Source organism: Rhinoderma darwinii, chromosome 10 (genome assembly GCF_050947455.1).
Source record: "Rhinoderma darwinii isolate aRhiDar2 chromosome 10, aRhiDar2.hap1, whole genome shotgun sequence".
Lineage (NCBI taxonomy): Eukaryota > Metazoa > Chordata > Amphibia > Anura > Rhinodermatidae > Rhinoderma > Rhinoderma darwinii.
The window spans coordinates 91,638,549-91,664,821 of record NC_134696.1 but is presented as its reverse complement, the minus strand read 5'-3'; the positions used below and the strand labels follow the sequence as shown (position 1 = coordinate 91,664,821).

The 26,273-nt window shown below is 39.0% G+C and overlaps 1 protein-coding gene and 1 long non-coding RNA gene across 4 annotated transcripts; both read left to right on the top strand.

Annotated features, from left to right (window-relative positions):
* The first annotated feature begins 61 nt into the window (after window positions 1–61).
* On the top strand, window positions 62–14,346 carry LOC142662632 (cell adhesion molecule CEACAM2-like). The gene is made up of 6 exons (XM_075840843.1): window positions 62–116; window positions 2,586–2,942; window positions 8,851–9,117; window positions 11,088–11,231; window positions 12,003–12,064; window positions 14,299–14,346. Exons 1-6 carry the CDS (start codon window positions 95–97, stop codon window positions 14,344–14,346), a joined length of 900 nt encoding a protein of 299 aa, XP_075696958.1. The 5' UTR covers window positions 62–94.
* A 3,307-nt stretch (window positions 14,347–17,653) lies between these two features.
* LOC142661563 (uncharacterized) lies at window positions 17,654–24,982 on the top strand. Of its 3 annotated transcripts, none has more exons than XR_012850761.1 (5): window positions 17,654–18,044; window positions 21,171–21,320; window positions 22,493–22,551; window positions 23,020–23,053; window positions 24,716–24,982. It is a non-coding gene; the product is annotated as an uncharacterized LOC142661563 (long non-coding RNA). The 3 variants fall into 3 exon arrangements; XR_012850759.1 differs by having other exon boundaries at window positions 17,655–17,986; XR_012850760.1 differs by lacking the exon at window positions 17,654–18,044 and adding an exon at window positions 19,089–19,554.
* The last annotated feature ends 1,291 nt before the right edge of the window (window positions 24,983–26,273 follow it).

Sequence of the window (26,273 nt, the reverse complement as noted above, 5' to 3'; positions counted from 1 at the left end):
TGTAGCTGAATGAATGTATTTGTTTAGATACGACTTCCTTAATCTGGTTTTATATTGAGACTACAGAGTTTCCGGCAGGACACAGAACTTGAAAATGTGGATCTGGATGATTTCAGGTAACAAACTATCAGTCGGACTGGGGTTTCTTGGGCCCACCCAGTGGCATAGCTATAAGGGGGAAGAGTAAGCAGTTGCAGCAAGGCTATGGTGCTGGAAGGTGCCCAAAGGTCCCTCTGCCACATATGGCACATGGTTCAGATTTTGCATTGGTTCAAGCTTCAAGTTAGGGTCTTCTTACACGGCCCGACGTGGACCATGTTAACTGAGCGCCGATTAATGAAACTGCTTGTTGATCGGCGCTCGTTTGCTCCTTTCACAAGGAGTTATGTATGGGGACGAGCGATCATTACTACGATCACTCGTCCCCATACATGTCATATTATGTCGGCAGCACAGGGAGATATGTTGCTGACAACAATTATATTTTCGGCTGCTTAAATGATACAATCAGCCGATGAACGAGCTGCCCGATAATTGGCACTTGTAAAAGGATCTTTATTCTTCTAAGTTCACCCCAGGGATCATGTTTACTTTCACTTTTAAATGTATGGTAATTTTTGTTGTGATCATCGAACACGCATGACATATCATCAATAAGATCTAATAGGTTATTTGAGGATCAACTCATAAGAAATTGACCTTGCAGCTCCAACATCCACTCCAAATAGGGTCTTCTTCTGCTGGACATCTAGTGCCCATTTTTGTCTGAGCCCGGGTCCACAGTGGGACCCTCTTGAACCCTGGTCAAAACTTGTAAGCCATATATATTATATTAGGGGCATCATGTATAGAGTCCATATATAAAGGAATGTAGTAGAAACATTGTATTTCATATGCAAAAAAATTCTGATTGTAGTTCTGCCTTAGTGCCCTGAAAAACGGTCCGAGTGTCGGCTGGATTTCCCGGCCCAATCACGGTAAATGTGAACGAGACTCCTGGCATCATAAATATTCATATAATATATGATGCTAGAAGTCCCTGCCTGTACTGCTGTTCTGCACTGTATCATTTTGTTCAGTACGGAACAGCAGTTCTGTGGGGAGGCAGGGTCTCCTAGCATCATAAATGTCTATGATGCTGGAGTGCCGTTCACATGCAGCGCGGTCGGGCCGGGAAATCCAGCCGACACTTGGACCATTTTTGACGGCACGATCTCGGTTGTGTGCGAGAGCACTTAGACTTCCCTCTTCGGAACATACAATGTTCCACTGCTGAAATGCTCATAAAAATGTTTGTAAATACTTTGCATTACCTTTTCTGTACTGATCTTGAGTTCCTAAAGGTCATCAGTTCCCGGTTTGACTCAGTTTGTTGGTTATGTGCCAAATTTATAAAAAATGTGCATGACCATTGGTAAATTTAGTGTAGCCACTATAGATAGACACAACAAACCATAAACATATAAAATGATTTATAACAACAAAAATTGTCGTCATCAATATATCTGCACCCAGGCGTACCTGCTCTGACCAATTTCTATTCTAAAAATTTGCTAAAATTCTTCATACATGGGCACAATGATAGAACACTGAAAGCCGAACCCCATCAGCCAAAAATGTCATTACAAAAAGGTACAAACACTTTATATATAGCACAAAAAAGCATAAAAAACTGCATGTGTGAATTCAGTCTAAAGTCACAACACTTAGAGCCAGTTCACACTGAGTTTTTTTAGACGTTTTCTGATGCAGAAACCGCGTCGGAAAACGCACCAAAAAAAAAAAGAAAGTGCCTCCTATTGATTTGAATGGGAGGCAGAGGTGTTTTTTCCCGAGAGCGGAAAAACGGTCTCGCGGGAAAAAGAAGCGGCATGCCCTATCTTCGGGCGTTTGACATCAATGGGAGGCAGAGAAAGTGTATTTCGCTGGGTTTTTCGCCTGCGGCGCTCAATGGCCGCGGGTGAAAAACTAGGCGAAATATGCCGCAAAAAACGCGGCAAACGGCGTGCAGGCAGATCCAAATTTGCCTCAAAATTCCAGAAGGAATTTTGAGGCAGAATTTTCTGACTGGAAGAAACTCAGTGTGAACAGGGCCTAACAGTATCCTGAGAAGTAATTACAGCGGTCACAGAGCAATGCATCAAGGGGATTGTTTAATCACAACAATCCTTTTTCTATCAAAGCTGGTCCGGTGTATTAGCTGACCGCAGCAGGTCAGGCTGGAAATTATTAGTTATCGGCGGAGGCCATACATCCCCCCCCCCCCCCCGGGATAATACTTGCGCGCTTTTCAAATGAATGGGTGACCATGTATTACATGGATGGGCCAGATATGTCCAAGTTAGAGAGCTGTTTGTAACCGCTCCCAAATTCCTTCCACCCCAAATGATGTCAATATGTCCTAATGGGGCATATGGAAAGGGTTTTCTTCACAGGACAATCATTTTAACCGCAGTGTATTCATAAAATGTCTAAAAACGTTAGAGGCAGTGCAAAATGCAGGTGTATCTTACAATGTATGCAATGATTTATATCACTTTCAGTAGGTCGCCATTAAATTAATTTTTGCATGTTTTCTTTCCCAGTTTTCCCATATATGTGGCTAGACGCGGCTTATGGAATGCCCAGTATCCAGCTGATCCCCCAGTATCCAGTTATTAATGGATCTCTCACCCTGAACGTTACTGGGATTACTGAGAACATCTTAAATTTCATCTGGTATAACGGAACAAAATCCGAGACTCCGTATCAAATCCTGCGATATATACCTAGTTATAGTCCCATATTATTTCGTGGACCTCTATACAATCCCAGGATCACAGCTTTCCGTAACGGATCATTACACATCAGAGATCTTCATATCACAGATAGAGGGAATTATATAGTGAAGATACAGACAGTGATGTCATCACAGGACATAAACGTGACCCTGACCGTCTATGGTGAGTATCACTGACTGTTACTACTAATGGGGCACATGGAAAGGGGTTGACAATTTTAACCACAATTGGACAGATTTACTTTTCAAAATGCACCAGAAATCAGTCTTATATTGAGCCTGTATTCTGGCATATACGCTGTTCATGGTAAGGTCCGTGGATTAAAATGTGACACCGTTCACCAAAATGACCCCAAATTTGGTGTAAACGAAGCCAAATAATAGTTGATATAAAAGTTTCTAGCATGTCTAGCAAGATGCGCCAAATTGATCATAAAGCATACACAACTTTGATCAATTTGGCACATTTTCTGACTGACTTGTATACGTTTATCATGTCTAAAACTGCCCCAATGTGTTAATGAATGTCTACAATTCCTATTGACTTTGAAGGTAGACAAATATACAGGTGAATGTGACAATGAATGGCATCAATACATCATTAGGTCATCATTTCATTACATTGATTTCATCATTTTTTGGGGGTTTTGTTTTTTTTCTGTTTTTCCATATATCGTATGTGGCTAGACGCGGCTTATGGAATGCCCAGTATCCAGCTGATCCCCCAGTATCCAGCTATTAATGGATCTGTCACGCTGAGCGTTACTGGGATTACTGCGAGAATTGTGACTATCGGCTGGTATAAAGGACCAAATACAAACGCTCAGTACAACATCCTGTCATATTCTCCTGGTGGTGGTTTCCCTCCATATAATGGACCTCAGTACAATCCCAGGATCACAGTTTTCAGTAACGGATCATTACACATCAGAGATCTAAATATCACAGATGGAGGGAATTATATAGTGAAGATACAGACAGTGAAATCAGTACACGACATACATGTGACCCTGACCGTCTATGGTGAGTATCATTGACTATTGCTAATTTATATACATTACATGGGGAAAATGCAAAACCCACTCGAAAAAGGGTCAAACCATAGAGACCAACAGCCTCTAATACTGAAATTTGATAAGACACGTAGATATGTACAGGAATAATTGCTGGTAACCATCAGGGATGAGATGCACATTTTTAACAGATTCCTAGTAATTTTTCTGCTTTAGACAACCCCTTTCTGCTCCATTAGGGCACTTGGATGTAGAAGATGGGGTTCCCGCCCCTGCCCCAGAATGAAGAGCCACTAAGAAGTGCGTCTCTCTTTTATTTTAATTGTCGACGGGCAACAGGGCCCTCCAGGATTAACTAAAAACCCTTTAGGGGATATCCCCCTTAGAGGGGTTGTCCGGTTTCAGCAAATTAAATGTAATTTTTTTGCATAATTAAAAGTCATACAATTTTCCAATATATTTTCTGTATTAATTCCTCACAGACTTCAAGATCTCTGCTTGTTGTCATTCAGTAGGAACATTCATTGTTTACTCCCAGTGGATAAAGTTTTGTCCATTGTCATGTGATGGACACAGAGGGGCACGGCCCTTTACAGTATTTATATCAGAGCTGTGTCTTCTAATGATCCCAGCATCTGTGTGTCCACGTGACCGGTAACGAGCCGTGCACCTGTGTGTCCATCACATGACCTGTTACAAGCCGTGCACCTGTGTGTCCATCACATGACCTGTAACAAGCCGTGCACCTGTGTGTCCATCACATGACCATGAACAGATAAAAAATTAAGACACAGGTGATGTATTTTCTGATTAGAGTCGTTCACTCTCCATTTTCTTCTTTATCCATCTGTCTCCTACTTCTTGCTAACTTATATTTGTGTGTTAGCAAAAAGTAGAATGCAGATTCAAGCAAGCAGAGCTATAGGATCAGTGTTTATGTCAAAGTCTGGAAGAAAATGTGTGGTCCACTAACTGAAACAATCTGAAAAGTGGGGGATGATAGCAAGATGAGTCAAGATGAGTCAATAACAGTCCATGTTCGAGACACAGATAAGCAGCAAAATCCTGCGATATGTACCTAGTTATAGTCCCATATTGCTTCGTGGACCTCTATACAATCCCAGGATCGCAGATTTCAGGCCCCATAGCCGCTGGTCTGGTGGTTACACGCCTGTTCTCAGAGGATGTCTGCCTGTGGGAGAGAAGTCTAGTTAGTGTAACCTTCTCATACGTCTCCTGTTATTACAAGTTTTAATGCTAAACACAAAAAGAAGTTATTGGTTACAGCTAGGGAGCCGGCAAACAGTGGTAGCCATTGATCTACATGGGACAAAATTGGCGAATGGTCACAAAAAAAATCCATAAATACAGTGAAGGAAATAAGTATTTGATCCCTTGCTGATTTTGTAAGTTTGCCCACTGTCAAAGACATGAACAGTCTAGAATTTTTAGGCTAGGTTAATTTTACCAGTGAGAGATAGATTATATAAAAAAAAACCTGAAAATCACATAGTCAAAATTATATATATTTATTTGCATTGTGCACAGAGAAATAAGTACTTGATCCCCTACAAACCATTAAGAGTTCAGCCTCCTCCAGACCAGTTACACGCTCCAAATCAACTTGGTGCCTGCATTATAGACAGCTCTTACATGGTCACCTGTATAAAAGACTCCTGTCCACAGACTCAATGAATCAGTCTGACTCTAACCTCTACAACATGGGCAAGACCAAAGAGCTTTCTAAGGATGTCAGGGACAAGGTCATAGACCTGCACAAGGCTGGAATGGGCTACAAAACCATAAGTAAGACGCTGGGTGAGAAGGAGACAACTGTTGGTGCAATAGTAAGAAAATGGAAGACATACAAAATGACTGTCAATCGACATCGATCTGGGGCACCATGCAAAATCTCACCTCGTGGGATATCCTTGATCCTGAGGAAGCTGAGAGCTCAGCCGAAAATTACACGGGGGGAACTTGTTAATGATCTCAAGGCAGCTGGGACCACAGTCACCAAGAAAACCATTGGTAACACATTACGCCGTAATGGATTAAAATCCTGCAGTGCCCGCAAGGTCCCCCTGCTCAAGAAGGCACATGTACAGGCCCGTCTGAAGTTTGCAAATAAACATCTGGATGATTCTGAGAGTGATTGGGAGAAGGTGCTGTGGTCAGATGAGACTAAAATTGAGCTCTTTGGCATTAACTCAACTCGCCGTGTTTGGAGGAAGAGAAATGCTGCCTATGACCCAAAGAACACCGTCCCCACTGTCAAGCATGGAGGTGGAAACATTATGTTTTGGGCGTGTTTCTCTGCTAAGGGCACAGGACTACTTCACCGCATCAATGGGAGAATGGACGGAGCCATGTACCGTCAAATCCTGAGTGACAACCTCCTTCCCTCCACCAGGACATTAAAAATGGCTTGTGGCTGGGTCTTCGAGCACAACAATGACCCGAAACATACAGCCAAGGCAACAAAGGAGTTGCTCAAAAAGAAGCACATTAAGGTCATGGAGTGGCCTAGCCAGTCTCCAGACCTTAATTCCATCGAAAACTTATGGAGGGAGCTGAAGATCCGAGTTGCCAAGCGACAGCCTCGAAATCTTAATGATTTACAGATGATTTGCAAAGAGGAGTGGGCCAAAATTCCATCTTACATGTGTGCAAACCTCATCATCAACTACAAAAAACGTCTGACTGCTGTGCTTGCCAACAAGGGTTTTGCCACCAAGTATTAAGTCTTGTTTGCCAAAGGGATCAAATACTTATTTCTCTGTGCACAATGCAAATAAATATATATAATTTTGACAATGTGATTTTCTGTTTTTCTTTTTATATAATCTATCTCTCACTGGTAAAATTAACCTAGCCTAAAAATTCTAGACAGTTCATGTCTTTGACAGTGGGCAAACGTACAAAATCAGCAAGGGATCAAATACTTATTTCCTTCACTGTATAAGGAAGAGAACATTTTCTAGCATGTCTAGCAAGATGGGCCAAATTGATCATAAAGCATACACAACTTTGATCAATTTGGCACATTTTCTGACTGACTTGTATATGTCTATGATGTCTAAAACTGCCCCAATGTGTTAATGAATGTCTACAATTCCTATTGACTTTGAAGGTACAAAAATATACAGGTGAATGTGACAATGAATGCCATCAATACATTATTAGGTCATCATTTCATTACATTGATTTCAGCATTTTTTGGGGGTTTTTTCTTTCTTTTCTGTTTTTCCATATATCATATGTGGCTAGACACGGCTAATGGAATGCCCAGTCTCCAGCTGTTCCCCCAGTATCCAGCTATTAATGGATCTGTCACCCTGAGCGTTACTGGGATTACTGCGAGAATTGAGACTATCATCTGGTATAAAGGACCAAATACAATCGCTCAGTACATCATCCTGTCAGATTCTCCTGGTGGTGGTTTCCCTCCATATAATGGACCTCAGTACAATCCCAGGATCACAGTTTTCAGTAACGGATCATTACACATCAGAGATCTAAATAGCACAGATGGAGGGAATTATATAGTGAAGATGCAGACCGTGATATCATTACAGGACATACCTGTGACCCTGACCGTCTATGGTGAGTATCACTGACTATTGCTAATTTATATACATTACATGGGGAAAATGCAAAACCCACTCGACAAAGGGTCAAACCATAGAGACCAACAGCCTCTAATACTGAAATTTGACAAAACACGTAGATATGTACAGGAATAATTGCTGGTAACCATCAGGGATGAGATGCACATTTTTAACAGATTCCTAGCAATTTTTCTGCTTTAGACAACCCCTTTCTGCTCCACTAGGGCACATGAATGTAGCAGATGGGGTTCCCGCCCCTCCCCCTTTATTAGCAGGAATGAAAAGCCACTAAGAAATGCGTCTCTCTTTTATTTTAATTGTCGACGAGCAACAGGACCCTCCATGATTAACTAAAAACCCTTTAGGGGATATCCAAACCAGTTAACCCCCTTAGAGGAGTTGTCCGGTTTCAGCAAATTAATGTTATTTTTTGCATAATTAAAAGTCATACAATTTTTCAATATATTTTCTGTATTAATTCCTCACAGATTCAAGTACACGGCTCGTTACAGTATGTATATCAGAGCTGTGTCTTCTAATGATCACAGCATCTGGGTGTCCATCACGTTACCTGCAACAAGCCGTGCACCTGTGTATCCATCACATGACCATGAACAGATTAAAAATTAAGACACAGGTGATGTATTTTCTGATTAGAGTCGTTCACTCTCCATTTTCTTCTTTATCCATCTGTCTCCTACTTCTTGCTAACTTATATTTGTGTGTTAGCAAAAAGTTGAATGCAGAATCAAGCAAACAGTGCTATAGGATCAGTGTTTATGTCAAAGTCTGGAAGAAAATGTGTGGTCCACTAACTGAAACAATCTGGAAAGTGGGGGATGATAGCAAGATGAGTCAAGTAACAGTCCATGTTCGAGACACAGATAAGCAGCAAGAGGTTATAGCGTAAGGCAGAGCCGTGGTCAGGAAACAATCCAAGTTTGGTACTCAAATAAACAGCAGCAGTTAGACGTGTAAGGCAGCAATAAACTAGACTAGGGGCAGGGAGGTCAATAGTTTGGCAAGGAGGACGTGCAAGGCCAAGGTTATATAGGAGGCCAAAATCAGGTAAGCAGGAAAGGAATCTCAAGAGGCAACAATCCAGAGAACCTGGACAATAGATTCAGCACAAGTAGCTAAATGAGAAGAGTTTCAATCTGGGACATAGGAGTTTCTGGTATTGACAGTTTGTATGTAGTCTTTTACTATGGAGACATAGTTCTGCTTAGGAGCTGTAGACACAAAACAAAAGAACATATGTAATTAACAATATTTCCAAAGTTGATTTATTTTCCATTTTAGATGCATTTGAAAGATAAAAAAAACATGGTTCCCATAGTACATAGTAATATTCTTTGTGTTATCACTAGTGTTACATCAGATGGTGTCACCTTCCTTAAAACTGAACCATATAGAATTAGCTGATCTTACATATCTTTATTCACAGAATTGGTCAGAAAACCGGTAATCACATCTTCTCACTGTCCAATCCAAGAAGATGATTTATACGTCCTCACATGTGTCACAGCCGATGCCGAAAAAATAACATGGAGCCGGAATAATAACAGCTTACCTGATGGGGCAAATATGTCAGGAGATGCAAGAACCGTCACATTCGCTAATATTAAACATAGTGATGCAGGAGGATATCAGTGTGAAGCTGAGAATCGAGTCAGTAAGAAAATCAGTGACATCTTCACAGTTAGTGTGTTAAGTGAGTAACAATGTAACATAAAAAGTTGTCTTTATTATCTCACTGTTTAGCTCCCTATAAATCTACCCAAGTGTTTACCGAGTCAATTTATCAATATTATACTATATATACAAACACGTAATGTCTTGTCCCTGTGCTCTGGAAGCTCAATGCTATCATAGAAAAGAGATCTCATGTCTATCTATCTATCTATCTATCTATCTATCTATCTATCTATCTATCTATCTATCTATCTATCTATCTATCTATCTATCTATCTATCGATCGATCTCATATCTATCTATCTATCGATCGATCTATCTATCTATCTATCTATCTATCTATCTATCTATCTATCTATCTATCTATCTATCTATCTATCTATCTATCTATCTATCTATCTATCTCATATCTATCTATCGATCGATCTCATATCTATCTATCTATCCATCTATCTAATATCTATCTATCTATCTATCTATCTATCTATCTATCTATCTATCTATCTATCTATCTATCTATCTATCTATCTATCTATCTATCTATCTATCTATCTATCTATCTATCTATCTATCTATCTACCTATCTATCTATCTATCTATCTCATATCTATCTATCTATCTATCTATCTATCTATCTCATATCTATCTATCGATCGATCTCATATCTATCTATCTATCCATCTATCTAATATCTATCTATCTATCTATCTATCTATCTATCTATCTATCTATCTATCTATCTATCTATCTATCTATCTATCTATCTACCTATCTATCTATCTATCTATCTACCTCATATCTATCTATATCAAATATATTTATTTATCTATCTCATATCTATCTATCTATCTATCTATCTATCTATCTATCTATCTATCTATCTATCTATCTATCTATCTATCTATCTATCTATCTATCTATCTATCTATCTATCTATCTATCTATCTATCATCTATCTATCTATCTATCTATCTATCTATCTATCTATCTATCTATCTATCTATCTATCTATCTATCTATCTATCTATCTATCTATCTATCTATCTATCTGCGCTAAGAACCTCCCTAGTGTAAGTAGATTTAGCAGTAATACAAATTATTTATATTTAGCAGTTTAGGTGACATTGGTGTTCACAGTGTGCTGTCTGCATTTTTTAGTGTGCTCAATCTATCGATCTATCTATCTATCTATCTATCTATCTATCTATCTATCTATCTATCTATCTATCTATCTATCTATCTATCTATCTATCTATTTATCTATCTACCTCATATCTATCTATATCAAATCTATTTATTTATCTATCTCATATCTATACCATATCCATCTATCTATCTATCTATCTATCTATCTATCTATCTATCTATCTATCTATCTATCTATCTATCTATCTATCTATCTATCTCATATCTATCTATCTATCTATCTATCTATCTATCTATCTATCTATCTATCTATCTATCTATCTATCTATCTATCATCTATCTATCTATCTATCTATCTATCTGCGCTAAGAACCTCCCTATTGTAAGTAGATTTAGCATTAATACATATTATTTATATTTAGCAGTTTATGTGACATTGGTGTTCACAGTGTGCTGTCACCATTTTTTTGTGTGCTCTATCTATCTATCTATCTATCTATCTATCTATCTATCTATCTATCTATCTGTCTGTCTGTCTGTCTATCTATCTACCTCATATCTATCTATATCAAATCTATTTATTTATATTTATCTATCTCATATCTATCTATCTATCTATCTATCTATCTATCTATCTATCTATCTATCTATCTATCTATCTATCTATCTATCTATCTATCTCATATCTATCTATCTATCTATCTATCTATCTATCTATCTATCTATCTATCTATCTATCTATCTATCTATCTATCTATCTATCTATCTATCTATCTATCTATCTATCTATCACTATAATTCCACTAAGTAAAAACTAATCTTTATTATGATATTTCTTTATAGATATCCCTGAAGGTACCACTGGAGCAAATCCTATTGTAATTGCAGGAATTGTCTGTGGGACAATATTGAGCATCATACTAATAATAAGTGTGACCTTCCTGTTATACCAGATACATATACTTCCGTTAAGAGAGGCAAAGAAAGGTAAGTCCACTGTTTTCTTGTAACTTTCATTCTATTCCAAAAAAAAATGTCTATTATTATTTAGTTATTTGTACAGTGGTGACATGGAAAAACGCAACTGCATCGCAATTTACACTTTACGGCAACATGTGAACCCAGACTAATCATATTGATTAATTAAAGGGTCTTCCAGTTATAAGCCAGGGTTTTCCAGTTATTTTCAGGATAAGCCAACAATATTTGATCGGTGGGGGTCCGCCGTTACAAGTGTGACGGTGATTCACAGTACGAGCAGTGACAAGAAGGAAGCAGCACTCGCATGAGCGCCGCTGCCCCTTCAAAACAGCTGATCGGCAAGGGTGCCGAGAGTCGGACCACCACCGATCAGATATTGTTGGCTTATCCTTAAAATAGCTGGAATACCCTTGCTTATAACTGGAAGACCCTTTAATTAATCAATATGATTAGTCTGGGTTCACATGTTGCCGTAAAGTGAAAATACAGAGCAGATAAGGAATGAATAGGAAGCAGTGCTCTCAAGAGTCCGACCCCCACCGATCATGTATTGATGGTATATCCTGAGGATAGGCCATCAATTTCGTATGACTGGAAAACCATTGTGCATCAGATGACCTTCAATTCAACAAGACAGATGAACCTGTTTGTATATATGTGTAATACGTGTATCACTCCTCTGATTTAAGATTTCTAATTATTTTCTTTGCATCCTTCTTCCTTCTTTTAATTTATTTTTATCACTTTATTGTTCTGTTTTTATCATTATTACTTTAGCTTTATCTGCAGACAAACAAGACCCATCTGAAATATATGACAATGTGCTGGTCCTGACATCGGTAAGCAATAAGATAAGCGGATAGATAGATAGATAGATAGATAGATAGATAGATAGATAGATAGATAGATAGATAGATAGATAGATAGATAGATAGATAGATAGATAGATAGATAGATAGATAGATAGATAGATAGATAGATATGAGATAGATAGATATGAGATAGATAGATAGATAGATAGATAGATAGATAGATAGATAGATAGATAGATAGATAGATAGATAGATAGATAGATAGATAGATAGATAGATAGATAGATAGATAGGTAGGTAGATAGATAGATAGATAGATAGATAGATAGATAGATAGATAGATAGATAGATAGATAGATAGATAGATAGATAGATAGATAGATAGATAGATAGATAGATATTTGATCAAAATGTGTGCTAAGAACCTCCCTATTGTAAGTAGATTTAGCAGTAATGCATATTTATTTATATTTAGCAGTTTAGGTGACATTAATGTTCGCAGTGTGCTGTCGCCATTTTTTGTGTTCTAGATAGATAGATAGATAGATATTAGATAGATAGATAGATAGATAGATGGATAGATAGATGGATAGATAGATAGATAGATAGATAGATAGATAGATAGATAGATAGATAGATAGATAGATAGATAGATAGATAGATAGATAGATAGATAGATAGATAGATAGATAGATAGATAGATAGATAGATAGATAGATTTGAGATAGATAAATAAATAGTTTTGATATAGATAGATAGATAGATAGATAGATAGATAGATAGATAGATAGATAGATAGATTTGAGATAGATAAATAAATAGTTTTGATATAGATAGATATGAGATATTGTATATAGGATTGACAGAATGCCGACACAGCAAAATGTTGAGTACTGGTCATCTGTCTGGTCACATAATATATTGTCCCTGTAAAATATAAAATAGGACAATGAGTCCATCTAGTAAAAAAAATCTTCTTCTCTTTGTATTTAGAGTTCTAATGACCCCCCTTATAAGGTAAGGTCTCCATTACTGTATTTATACTTATATACTTTACGCTGATTGTCTGTGTTATATCTAGTACAGGACGTCAGGGGGCGCTGCATGACACAAGCATTCTCTTTTTTTTTTGTATTTTGGATTCCTGTGTCATGCAGCGCCCCTTCAGGTCCTGTACTAGATGTAGGTCTTGCCTGGAGTGTGCATTTAGTCAAATTTCTGTTCTTCTTGGGAGCTCAGATATCCTTGCACATCACTGTGGATATATGTAGAAAGCTCCCCCTAGTGGTGGATACAGTCAGTTATCTATAGGAGGATTTAAAATGAGCTAAATTTCTCTACGCCAGAACGACTCAAAAGTCTAAAGAATTGCGACTTTTGAGACGTTTCGATCACTCTTCCCACTTTTCTATAAGTGGGAAGAGCTTATAAAAAGGGGCGGGGCCACCACAATCCGACGCATTAACTATAAATGATGTCAGGTCTTGCCTGCCATTGATTTCACTTAGTGGTGCACAGTGAGCTAAAGATGCGACAAATTTATTACAAGGCGTGCGCCTCTTAATAAATTTGTCACGTGTTACGCCAGCTTGTTTCCTATTAAGACTGGCGTTTGAAACGCCAATCTTAATACATTCCCACATAGTCTAAACAGGATATTTTGTGGATGGTTTCCAAAAATAAATTAAGAAACAAAAACTAAAATGGTATTTAAGGGATTAACATTCACTTTAAAGGGGTTTTCCGAGTCCCCCAAAATTTGCCTAAAGACAGGGAGTGCGATAAAATAAGAAAATAAACTTTAGTCATCTGGTAGTCCCCATCGCTTCAGCGCCGGCGCTCCAGTGGCCCGTCGGTCTTTGTTAGCTGTCCTGCAGTGTTGACGTGCTGACATCCCCCACGTGATCACTGCATCACCGCTGAGGCCATTGATTCGGATAGTCGAGATGTCACCACCGACGGACGGCTGTCATAGACTGGCTAGACTCCTGCAGCGGCGGTGCTGGAGCGACGGGGGATATGCCAGGTGAGTCAAGTTATTTTATCACATTTGCTGCCTTTGGCCGATTTTTGGGGGACTCAGGAAATTTCTTTGAGGTTGTTTTTTACAGTATATATTTACCTACTGTATATGACTGTCTATTAATCCAGAATATCTGCTAATCTGGTACTCTGATCGCATGGATGTCAAAGTAAAAGAATTTCACTGTATCTATAGTTCTTTCTTCTACATTATATTTGTTGCATTTTGTGTTTTTTAGGATCTTCAGTGTAAACCAGAGAATGTGTACAATGAGATCATCCGATAAATTGAGATAAATCACAGGATTTCCAGTCTTTCTGCCGCTAAAGTAATATTGTCACTGTTATCAGTACTTGTCTTATGATATATGAGATAATTCTTTTTGTTTAAGGAATTTTCCTTCATTAAAGGGATTTTCCCATAATCATCATTTATCACCTATCCACAGGATAGGTGATAAATATCTGATCGGTGGGGGTCCGACCGATAGGACCGCCACCGATCACGAAGATAGCACTCAGCAGTCTCACAGAAATAAATGAAGCGGTGGCCGAGCATGCGCGCTACCGCTCCATTCCTATGGGGCTCCCAGGAGCGGCAAGGTAAGCCCGTTCTCGTGATCGGCGGGTGTCCCAGCAGTTGGACCCCCTTCAGATCAGATATTTAACACCTATCCTGCGAATAGGTGAAAAATATTGATTATGGGAAACCCCTTTAATTTTAATCATTACACCATCTCGTGATAGTGTGCACCAGGGTGATGAATACGGCACATGCTGTATAGGAAATACATAATGGTGAACCGCCTGCACCAGTATTAGTGTGTGTTAACTACCAGCAAATATCTGCTGCTGCATTTTTAGGAACCAAAAAATTGCCACAAAAAAACAGTCACAAAAACTTGACCTAAATACTGTGTGTGAACCCAGCCTCTGGTCACTAATTTTCCACAACGTATTTCATTGCGGAAAATCCTCAGCGTAATACAGTAGCAGCAGAGTGGATGAGATTTGAACAAATCTTATCCACACGCTGTGAAAAAAATCCACCGAAATAAATTGACCTGCAGTGTTTTTTTTAAATCTGCAGCATGTCAAGTTATGCCGCGGAGTCGCTGCTTTTCTGTTGCAGGTTTTCTCCATTGAATACAAGGGGAGGTAAAACCCACAACAAATAGCAGATGTTGCGATTTTTGCGGCGGATAAGCTGTGATTCTGCCGCAAAATTTCAACTCAGAAAAAAAAAAAGTTATACTTACCCGTAGCCAAAGGGACGCGTCCCTCTGATGCCTGGCTTGCTGGAATGACATTTTATCACATGCTGCAGCGGGCACATGGGATGAAACGTCATCCCAGGAGGCCAGGCTGCAGGACAGACATCAGAGGGACGTCGTAAGTATGATCTTTTTTTTTTTGTTTTACTGTTGTTTTCCACAGTGGACTTTCCCGACGAAAAAACACACCACAATTTGATGTCGTTTTTCGGCACGAGGGTGGGTATGTCGTGCACTTTTATACAGCGTATCTGCGTTGTGTGAACATACCCAAAGGAAAACTTCACTTTTGTGCATTTATTTTGTATGTTTGTTTCCATAATATTTACATGTATACTCATTTCTAAAGCTAAATACTAAATTCTGATGGTTTCCTGTAAGCACACAGCAGTGTATTGTGGGAGCTTACATAAAATGTACACATTTAGACAGGAAAGTACATAGAAATCATATGGCCCTGTGGCAAATCTCAGAATGGACCCCACTCCCCGCTAACATCTCCACCAAAGCTACTGAACCTTTATTAATGTCCATCATTCGGTTTTCATGTCCTCACTGTGCTGATTTATTTAATAACATATCTGTGTAGGGAAGCTCTTCTTTTCATAGTTGATAAATTATATATCTCTGGCTGCATACAGCCACCAGTAGGGGGAGCTAACTGCATATAGATTTGTAAAATTAGTATTGAACTCAATGGGGGCTGTATAAATCATCTTTATGAAGTAAGATCCACCTAGTGGCGGCTGCAGGTCCCCGCTATTACAGTTTAGCGTTAAGCAAGGAAAGCTGTTCAGGGTGGGCCCCCTCCTACCATAGTCCCATGCCTTGCCTCTATAATCAGTATACTACTGTGGTTAGAGCTCTTCTATTAGGTCACATGTCTGACAGCAAACTGGAGCTAAACTGTTGTCTGTTTCCAAGGGCAACCAGCAGAATTTGAATACAGATATAAATATGAATGGAAAACGATCAAATATTGTTAGGTGATAATAACTGGAGATTTCCAACAGTTGTGTAACAGTAGCAGTTTCCCTTGAGAAAAAAAAATACCTCTCCATTGAAGTCTCATGATGTGTCATGTATTGTAGTTATGTTTCTCCAGCATTTTGAGTCCATAGAGCAATGCATTTGTTTGACCGCTCTGCACTGTAATCTTATAGTTACATAGTTAGTATGGTTATAAAAATACATTTATTCATCAAGTTTAACCAAGGGATGGGAGAAAGGGAAGGGATAGATAGGAGAAATAGAACTTTGTTTTACCCCTATTGATCCAGCAGAAGGTATAAAAAAAAATAATAATAAATAAATATAAAAATTACCCATAAGGCATTACCCAATCTTCCCTAAAAAGGAAAAATCCCCTCCTGATCTTAGTATAATGAAGAGTAATCCTAGTTCGGTATTAAGCAATGTCAGTGTCGTTATAAAGCTGCAACTTTCATGTCAAGAGATGCCAAAACACTGCACAGGGAAGTTGGCTGTGAAATAATGTTAACCACACACAATTTAATCCCAGATGAAACGGAAAATTATTTAAAGAGAACCTGACCCCATATTTTCCCTATAAAATAAACATAGTGGGGTATAATCCAGCGTTCCAACTAGTGGCTCGAGGGCAAAATGTGACTTCCTAGTCATTGGCAGGGCCAGATACAGAGAAACCTCTTCCAGTAGATCAGCCCTTTATTTATGTCCTGTAAGAGAATTCGTCATTTTTTTCTGGTGCAGTTTGGGGGTACCAATAAATTACTGTATTTTATATAATTCTGATTTGTGGTGCGACTGTGGAAAAAAATTGGTCCTGACTGTAGAGCAGGAAGCTTTTCTAAGAGCAGGAGCTGCTAGTTACAGGTCGTTCTTAGAGAAGGAGCGCACAGGGAAACGCTCTCTACTGCAGTGATGCCAAAAGACGTCGCTGTAAACTAAAGAACTGACCACCCACCGTAAAAAAGGACAGTGGGCATTCATTAACGGCTATGAACACCTTTGGGAGCACCTTTTATATTAAATTTACGTATTTTGTGTTTTTAAGCAACTTTTGAAGTAACGTTTAGTAAAAAAAAAAATTACAATACAGATTCTATGTATCCTGTATACTGTACATACAAGCTGTATTGTTCTCTTTTAGTTTAATCCGTCAGTTCATTTGAGCTAACGGCGGCTCGGCTGAGAGTAGGTCCTGCGTGTGTCTGATATGAAGGATCCAGCTAATATCGATCACATATTAGTTATGAACCTAGACACGCAGGACCTGCTCTCAGCCGAGCCGTCAATTCAACTGAACTGGCGGAATCGGCTGAGAGGGAACGAGACAGCTTCTATGTATACAGACTATATCGTAAATGTTTTTTTAATAAAAGTGTACATAGCCTCTAACTGAGGGGGTTCTCGAACCTTACAGCCCTTCAATTAGCTAAATATCCCCAATAATAAACCTGCCCGTTATATTTGGTTACATGCCAATGCGTCCATCCAATGGGAGGTATTTGGGTGGTTGATGGTCAAGCACCAGTCACTTAAGTCCAGCCTTGAATATATGACCGGACTACATACTTATTACACATTCTTATGTGAAATGAGGACAGAACTCATCTTGTGGTTGGACTAACACTTCCCTGTTCAGCAGTGAAGACATCAAGACAGCGAGGTAAGACTGACAGGAAAGGGTCAACAGCCCAAGACCGGACAGTGAGGACACAAGATATGTAGGCTGCATTACATTTAATATACGTCTACTGTTGTCTAAGGAGGGATTGTGAAAATATATACTCTTTAAAGTACTACTTTTCTATCATTGCACACACAGGGCATGTCATCAATAAGGTCTAATATCTATTTGGGAATCATCCCATAAGGGTTCATTCACACGTTCTGTATTTGCCTTGTATTGCCGCAACGTAAAAATGCGGAAAACTATAATGTATGCTTATAGGAAAAATATATTTTTATCTCAGACAGATTTCTCTAGTTCTTGCGTTGCGAAACATTGTTCCCATAGGCGTACATTGTAATGTTTTCCGCAACGCACTCAAAAAATAGAACTAGTGGCAAGTGATTGTCTCCAAAGTCACCTCCAAATTGGTTTGTCTTCTGATAGACCTTTCAAGCTCATGATTATGTCAGACCCTGGGACCACCGGAGGATCCTCTGGTACCCCGGTGGACCAATCCCACTACCCTGGCAATACATGCATGGAAGAGGCGTTATGTATATGATATATTACTCTCAGCGTATGGAAAGCGAAGGCTTTCATTCACAATGTATCTGCAATATATGATTTTCAAAAGGTAAATTTTGTTTTACCCCTTTGTTAAGCAGAATTTCACAATTACATGTGAGCTATATACTTTTTTGTATACTGTACAGCCAGCCTGCTTTCCGCTTCTTTGTATGTGATGCTCTGCTTTTTTAACATGTTTTTACTTATATTATATGCGTTATGAACGAATAAAGTATTAAACATTTATTATACTTTTGCCTATCAGCACCTTTTTTGTAGGATTTGTAAGTAATAGTGGCGTATGGCTGCTGATTATATTTCTAGTGGCCATTCATTCTATGTAGGTGTTTCAGCAATCTTTTGAAGACAAGAGAAATCTTGCTTAATTTCCCAAGTCTTGCTCAACCTTCTGTCCTGGTAAACATCCGGGAAGCTTCATACACACTGAAGAAATATAAGTTGGTGGTTTTCGTTGCTGTGAACATGCAAATTTTTTTTTTTATGTTGGATGGGTTTAATACATACAAAATTCAGGACATCCTCAATGAGTAGAGAGCTGCTGGAACGAGCGGCACCCACTCTGGATGACTCAACGTGGCCATATATTAAATGGTCACCCATTTCTTTGAATGGACACTATACTACATGCATTTTCTACAGTCTAGGCAAAAGATGTCGCGGTAGTGTGAGAACCTGCACCGCCTTCCGTCGAATGATAGTGGTCGATCATTAAGGAGTTAACTGTTCTTTGATCCATTAGCTAAAAGTGCCGCGATAATAAAGATGGCCGTCATATTTGGCTGCATGTCAGTGCGTCCATCCAATGGGAGGTATTTGGATTGATGAGTGTCAAGCACAAATCATTTAAGTCCAGCCTTGAATATATGACCGGACTACATACTTATGACACATTCTTATGTGAAACGGTGACAGAACTCATCTTGTGGTTGGACTAACACTTCCCTGTTCAGCAGTGAAGACATCAGGACAGCGAGGTAAGACTGACGGGAAAGGGTCAACAGCCCAAGACCGGCCAGTGTGTATTGTACATTAAGGTTGCTCATTGCCTTGAGAGTGTTAAAGGGGCGATCTACTCTCATCGCAAATAGAGCAATCACATGTAATGTGGTTTCGGTCCCTGAGAGCTGACCCAAGTATTCTGAGTAACATGGTAGGGTGGTGGTATTGATGTCATTTACACAACTGCATCCATGCAGAGGATGCAATATGTACTTGGAGATCAATGTATATGGCATGTCCTTAAAGCAGCCTAGGGACGCATCTGGGTGGGACTTGGATTCCTGATCCGTTCAGGAGAAAATGAAAATATCAAGTTAAATAATAATTATTTAGTTCAATTTGAGCTGTATAATTCTGTGCCGGTGAGCCCCCTCTAGTGGTGACTGCAGGCAAAAAGAATTGTATAATTTAAAGAGTACCTAACTTTTCAGGCGGCTTTTCAGAATAAGCAGTCATATGTGTATACATGGGGATTAACACTATTTCTGGCTATTATATGACTTCTATTGAGTAGTGTAACTGTGATTCCAACACTGGTGGGAGATATAACACTTACTAGAAGCTTAACAGTGTCTCTGTCTCTTTTGCTCTCTCTCTCTCTCTCTCTCTCTCTCTGACTCTGCTCCCCTCTCCCCTCTCTATAGACGTCTATAAGCAGCTGTAACCTGTTCCCTCACTGAGATGATAGTCTGTCTCATGTTGAGGAGATGGATTTAGCAGTAAATTCAGAGTTAGGCTTCATTCACATCTGCGTCAGGGCTCCATTCAGGGGTTCTGTCGGAGCTTTCCATAAGGGGAACCCATGAACATAACCCTGACTGAAACAAATGGAAACCATAGGTTTCCGTTTGCATCACCATTGATTTCAATGGTGACGGATCCGGTGAAAATGGTTGTCGTTTGTCTCAGTTGTGCAAGGGTTCCGTCATTTTGACGGAATGAATACCTTAGTCGACTGCGCTATTCATTCTGTCAAAACGACGGAACCCTTACACAACGGTGACAAACGTCACCACTGAAATCAATGGTGATGCAAACGGAAACCTGAGGTTTCGGTTTGTTTCAGTCGGGGTTCCGTTCTGCTGGAAAGCTCAGACAGAACGCCTGAACTGAGCCCTGACGCAGATGTGAACGAAGCCTTAGTGAACAGTTACAAGGGGGGGGGGGGATTGATAAGCATAGAAAGAGGCATTTTTCTCTAATAAGATATGTTACACATTTTCTTATTTTCGCTTGCACTATTAATTTATGCAAAGTTTGCCGAAAAGTAAGCGACCATTTAACTGGATAGTGGGCACAGTGAAGCAGGGGATTTGGTGCTATTTTGTCACGTGCCCGAATGAACTTGGAAAACCCCTTTAATCCTGCATTTGCCGCTCTATATGAAAGCTTTGATATAACTGTAAGCGAAATTTGCTCTACGGTTACCCACAGCGAAGTTCTTCTAGAATAGCTGAATTTCGACAGCGTGTACACTGCAAAACTTGGATATTACAAGCACTCTTTACATTTACCCAAAATATGAAATGTCGATGACAGTCAGCATATTTTCTTGTAACGCTGTTCCTGTTTTCTTTGTGTTTTATCCTAGAAACTATGGAATGTGCTCGTGATCCCTTTGCTGCTATTATAGTGGGAATCTTTTTTGGGTCAGTCGTGGTAATTGTACTGATACTCGGTGTCATTTTCCTCCTGCACCAACGATGTATCCTTCCTGAGAGAGAGAGGAAAGGGATGGAGGGTAATTGACTGAGCATTGCTTACTCCACCTAAAATCAATTTGACATTTCCTTCCATTCCAGTTGCTGATAAGTTACTATAGTTTTGATCACTTATTAAAGTGCATGTAAGATCCAAAAACATACTAGGAGGGTTGGCAGTCATAAGGGAAAATGGGTCCCATAGCAAAAATCATATTAAAACCTTCACACCACCACAGCCCGACCATTCTAGAGTAGAGGGTCTTGACCTCCTTTTCCTATGCTTGGGAAGTTTTGGAGTTTTTTTTTCCGCTTTTGTTTACTAAAGTTGCAGCTCTAGTCGAGAAAGTGAACCAAGGCATTTTCACACAGTTCATAGAATAGGGAAATTAATCCAACCTATGCTGAGGCTTATCTTAAATGGTCTCAAAGTATACCTTTAACCAAAAGTTAAGATTTTCCAGTGCTCCCGAATCCTCAAGGGCGGTACCTACTTTTTTTTTATACAGCCTCCTAGTTTAGAATATAGTCACATTGCGAGATGCTTCTGATTGTCATGATCCCGGAGTTAAAGGGAAAACATAATCATTATTTATCACCTATACACAGGGTCGGTGATAAATATCTGATCAGTACGGGTCCGGCCACTGGAATCCCCATCGATCACGAGAACGGGCTTACCTTGCCATTCCTAGAAGCCTCATAGGAATGGAGCGGTAGATCGCATGCTCTGCAACCGCTCCATTCTTTTCTATGGGACTGCCGAAGATAGCGCTCGACAGCCCCATAGAAATGAATGGATCAGTGGTCGAGCATGTGCACTACCGCTCCATTCCTGGTAAGCCGTTCTTGTCATCAGTGCGGGTTCCAGCGGTCGGACCCCCACAGATCAGATATTTATCACCTATTCACAGGAATAAATAATGATAATGGGAAAACCCCTTAAATAAACTGCTAAACCTTGCTAGTACTGTGTGAAAGGTCCCCGGCAGGCTGTAGTGAAGCTTCTCTTATTACAGAGTTTGTAGAAATGGATGGATCCTAGGTCATTGAGTAGCTTCTCTCTGATACAGGATTTTATAGCACTTTTATTATATACTCTGTGATATATAGCACAAATCTATATACAAGACTAGCACTTAGGTTTTATACAAAACCAGATGTTATTATGGGACATTATTTGATGATTTCAAATGTTTTATACTTTATTTAGGATTATCGTGTAAGAGGCAAGGCTCAGCTACAGGGAATGACCATGGGTACTCTACAATGGTAAGAACTATATGAGGAAGAGGAAGACATTTTGCTATAATAATACTGCATTTGCAGATTTTGACTGCTTATTTTATAGTGTTTTTATCATGTTTCACCTAAAGGGGCAAAGGAAATCTGGACAAACTTTTTTTTCCCACAAGATCTATGTATTTATCTTTAGCCATTAAAATCCACAGCTCAGGTGCTGTAGCACACCCCTCTCAAAAAGACTGTTCATCCTGGGCATTCTGGTTACTGAATGAAATGCCAGAACTACAGTGGAGACTGACATGTAAGCAGAACATTAGGAGAAGAGGGAGCAAGGGGGAAGTAACTCTACATATCAATGTCAATTTACAGAACATGTCATTCAGGGTGTCATTCAGAACATGTCAGGGACTATTCTTTTTTAATTTGAGAAGTACTCTTATAGTGTTGCAGACAATATTATCACAATATGATGTTTGTTTGTTTTTTCATTTTTAGGGTTATTGATAAAAAAGATGAACATTCGAAAATGGTAAATTCTTGTTTAATCCTAGAGACATTGCTAATACATTACTAGCCACTCATCTGCCATTTGTCATCCAACTTTATAACTTAAAGGATATGTTCACTTTCTATTCCCATATTGCAGTTTAAACATAGAATTAATAAAGATAAAAAGTGGAGTCACTGAATACATACATTACATTAAGTATCTTATTTTGTTCCTGTTTTATACTCCAGAGCTGCTTTCACAATTCTGCTGGTGGAATCACTGTGTACAGACATTACTTTACTTATCTTGTACTGACCCTGAGTTACATCCTGTATTATACTCCGGAGCTGCACTCACTATTCTGCTATTCTGCTGGAGAAGTCACTGTGTACAGACATTACTTTACTTATCTTGTACTGATCCTGAGTTACATCCTGTATTATACTCTAGAGCTGCACTCACTATTCTGCTGGAGAAGTCACTGTGTACATACATGACATTACATTTCCTATCTTGTTTCATTCTTTGGGAAACACCTGTTTTATACTGCAGAGCTGCATTCACAATTCTGCTGGGGGAGTCACTGTCTACATACAATACATTACTTATCTTGTACTGATCCTGAGTTACATCCTGTAATATACTCCAGAACTGCACTCACTATTCTGCTGGTGGAGTCAATGTGTACATACATTATATTACTTATCCTGTACTGATCCTGAGTTATATTCTGTATTATACTCCATAGCTGCACTCACAATTCTGCTGGGGGAGTCACTGTCTACATATAATACATTACTTATCCTGTACTGATCCTGAGTTACACCATGTATTATACTTCAGAGCTGCACGCACTATTCTGCTGGTGGAGTCAGTGTGTAAATACATTACATTACTTATCCTGTACTGATCCTGAGTCACATCCTGTATTATACTCCAGAGCTGCACTCACTATTCTGCTGATGGAGTCACTGTGTACATACATTACATTACTTATCCTGTACTAATCCTGAGTTACATCCTGTATTACACTTCAGAGCTGCACTCACAATTCTGCTGGCTTCACAACAAAAATCTTCCAGCAATAATTGCTTGCTCTGCTGATTTGCATTCTGGAAAATGTAGTCTTCACACCAGGCACTGTACATTATTCTGGTGTAGGTAAAACTGTCCCACTACATAAGATGTTAGGGGTGTTTCTGACAACAAACTTGTTGTCAGACACACCAGCAAAATTGTGAGCGCAGCTCTGGAGTACAATACAGTCTCTAGATCACGATCAGTACAGGATAACTAAAGTAAGGTTGTTACAAATTTACTCAACTGTTTATGTAAATTATGTTTATGTAAACTGTAAAATGCTGCTTAAAAATGGACATACCCTTTAAATATTAGATTCTAATATGTGGATCTCATTGACTTTGGCAGGAACTGTTGACAACCTAATGTTATTGACTTCTGCCACTTGCTCATTCCGCCAATACGATCAGACAGGAGAAATACAACCTGTCTAATCTATTAATGCCAATGGCAGGCTTAAAACTAGACTGTGGCAGTCCCATGGATATTAAATAGGTGTCTATTGTGTGTACCCTAAAGTTGCAGCTCATAAATAAAAAATAAAAAAAATTACAAATTTCACTGCGGCTTTGACTGAAAATAAAATAACTTTTTTTATTTTATTTTGTCTGTATTTTACAGCTGAAGAGACAGACTACACAGACCACACCTCTACAAACATAATTTCAAGAATTTCACAATGTCTGAAGCAGCCAGCAGGTGGCACTGTAGTCCCAATTTTTCGTTTAGTAGTCGCTGCTTGTGAATTTTTTTATAATGTGTTTGTTGTTCATAGGCGAGATTTTGCTATTGTTTTTTTAATGCATGGAAAATTTTCTCATTTCTTTTTTTTATAATATTTTTATTATGAACGGAAGAATATCTCACTCATTTTGTAATTATTCTCATTATCCAACTATTAAAATTATTCAGATCTGAGGGTTTTGATCATAATTTCTTCCATAGTCACATCCATGTCTTGTTATGTACCTTTATTAAACTTTATTAAGATTTAAGATGGTAAGCAATCCTGCAGAGTTGGTTTTTCTGCAGTTTGGGGTGATTTGATGGTGTCCTCTTCTTGCCGAACATCAGCTAGGGATCCCATTATGGTCCTGGTTTGAAGGGTTCCCATTGTGCCCCTTGTGAATCTGTTGTTGTTGACTACAGATAGTTGGTTTGTTGTCTATGCGGTCAGATAATACTCTGATTGGAAGATGTTACCTGGTGTTTTTCTACTTATTCACCAGCCCACACTGAGGGGATAACACCACAGGACCCCAACCAATAATGGGAGCAGCAGAAAACAGACTTTATCGTAGATGGCATAGCGGATGTGGCTCTGCGGGTATGTGAGGATGGCTGGACTTAGGGGTATGTGACCTGTGCCTCTGGGGCACCCCAGGGACATTTGTGGGCACCAGAAATCTTATTATTAATTGTTTAGCACTGATACTAAATTGAAATTATTTAATATGGTGGTATTATTTGCATACTGTATAGTGGTGTTATTTCAGCATTGTATGGTGGTATTATATGAGCACTGTATGGAGGTATTATATGAGCACTGTATGGAGGTATAATATGAGCACTGTATTCTGGTATTATTTGAGCACTGTATGGTGGTATTATTTGAGAATTGTATAGTGGAATTATTTAAGCACTGTATGGCAGTATTATTTGGTGACTGTATGTTGTAATAATTTGATAACTCTATGGCGGTATTATTTAGAACAAGCCATGAGTAAGAACGCAGCTTGCGTCTTAAACGCGTAGGCACCGCCTATTTCCTCAACTACCTGTTGTACTTCAGAACACTCCCTGACGTTTTTTAAATACAATTATGGAATAAAACTTGGAAGAAGTTTCCCTTCTTAACCACCACATTTGTCTCAGCGCTGGATCCATTTTTTTATCTTCTTTCTTGGAATTATTTAAGCACTGTATGGCGGTATTATTTGGTGACTGTATGTTGTAATAATTTGATAACTGTATGGTGGTATTATTTGAGAAATGTATGGTGGTGTTATTTGAGCACTGTATGGGGGCATTATTTGAGCATTGTATGGTGGTATTTGATAACTGTATGGTGGTATTATTTAACCACTGTTTAATGGTATTATTTGAGCACTGTATGGTGATATTATTTGAGCACTGTATGGCGGTATTATTTGAGCACTGTATGGCGGTATTATTTGTG

Excerpts from the sequence above, each read along its gene's own strand:
- LOC142662632 (XM_075840843.1), top strand. The coding sequence starts at position 95 with ATGTGGATCTGGATGATTTCAG. Across the intron at positions 2,943-8,850 it reads CGTGACCCTGACCGTCTATG|AATTGGTCAGAAAACCGGTA; the intron begins GTGAGTATCACT and ends CTTTATTCACAG. Across the intron at positions 11,232-12,002 it reads GTTAAGAGAGGCAAAGAAAG|CTTTATCTGCAGACAAACAA; the intron begins GTAAGTCCACTG and ends TTATTACTTTAG.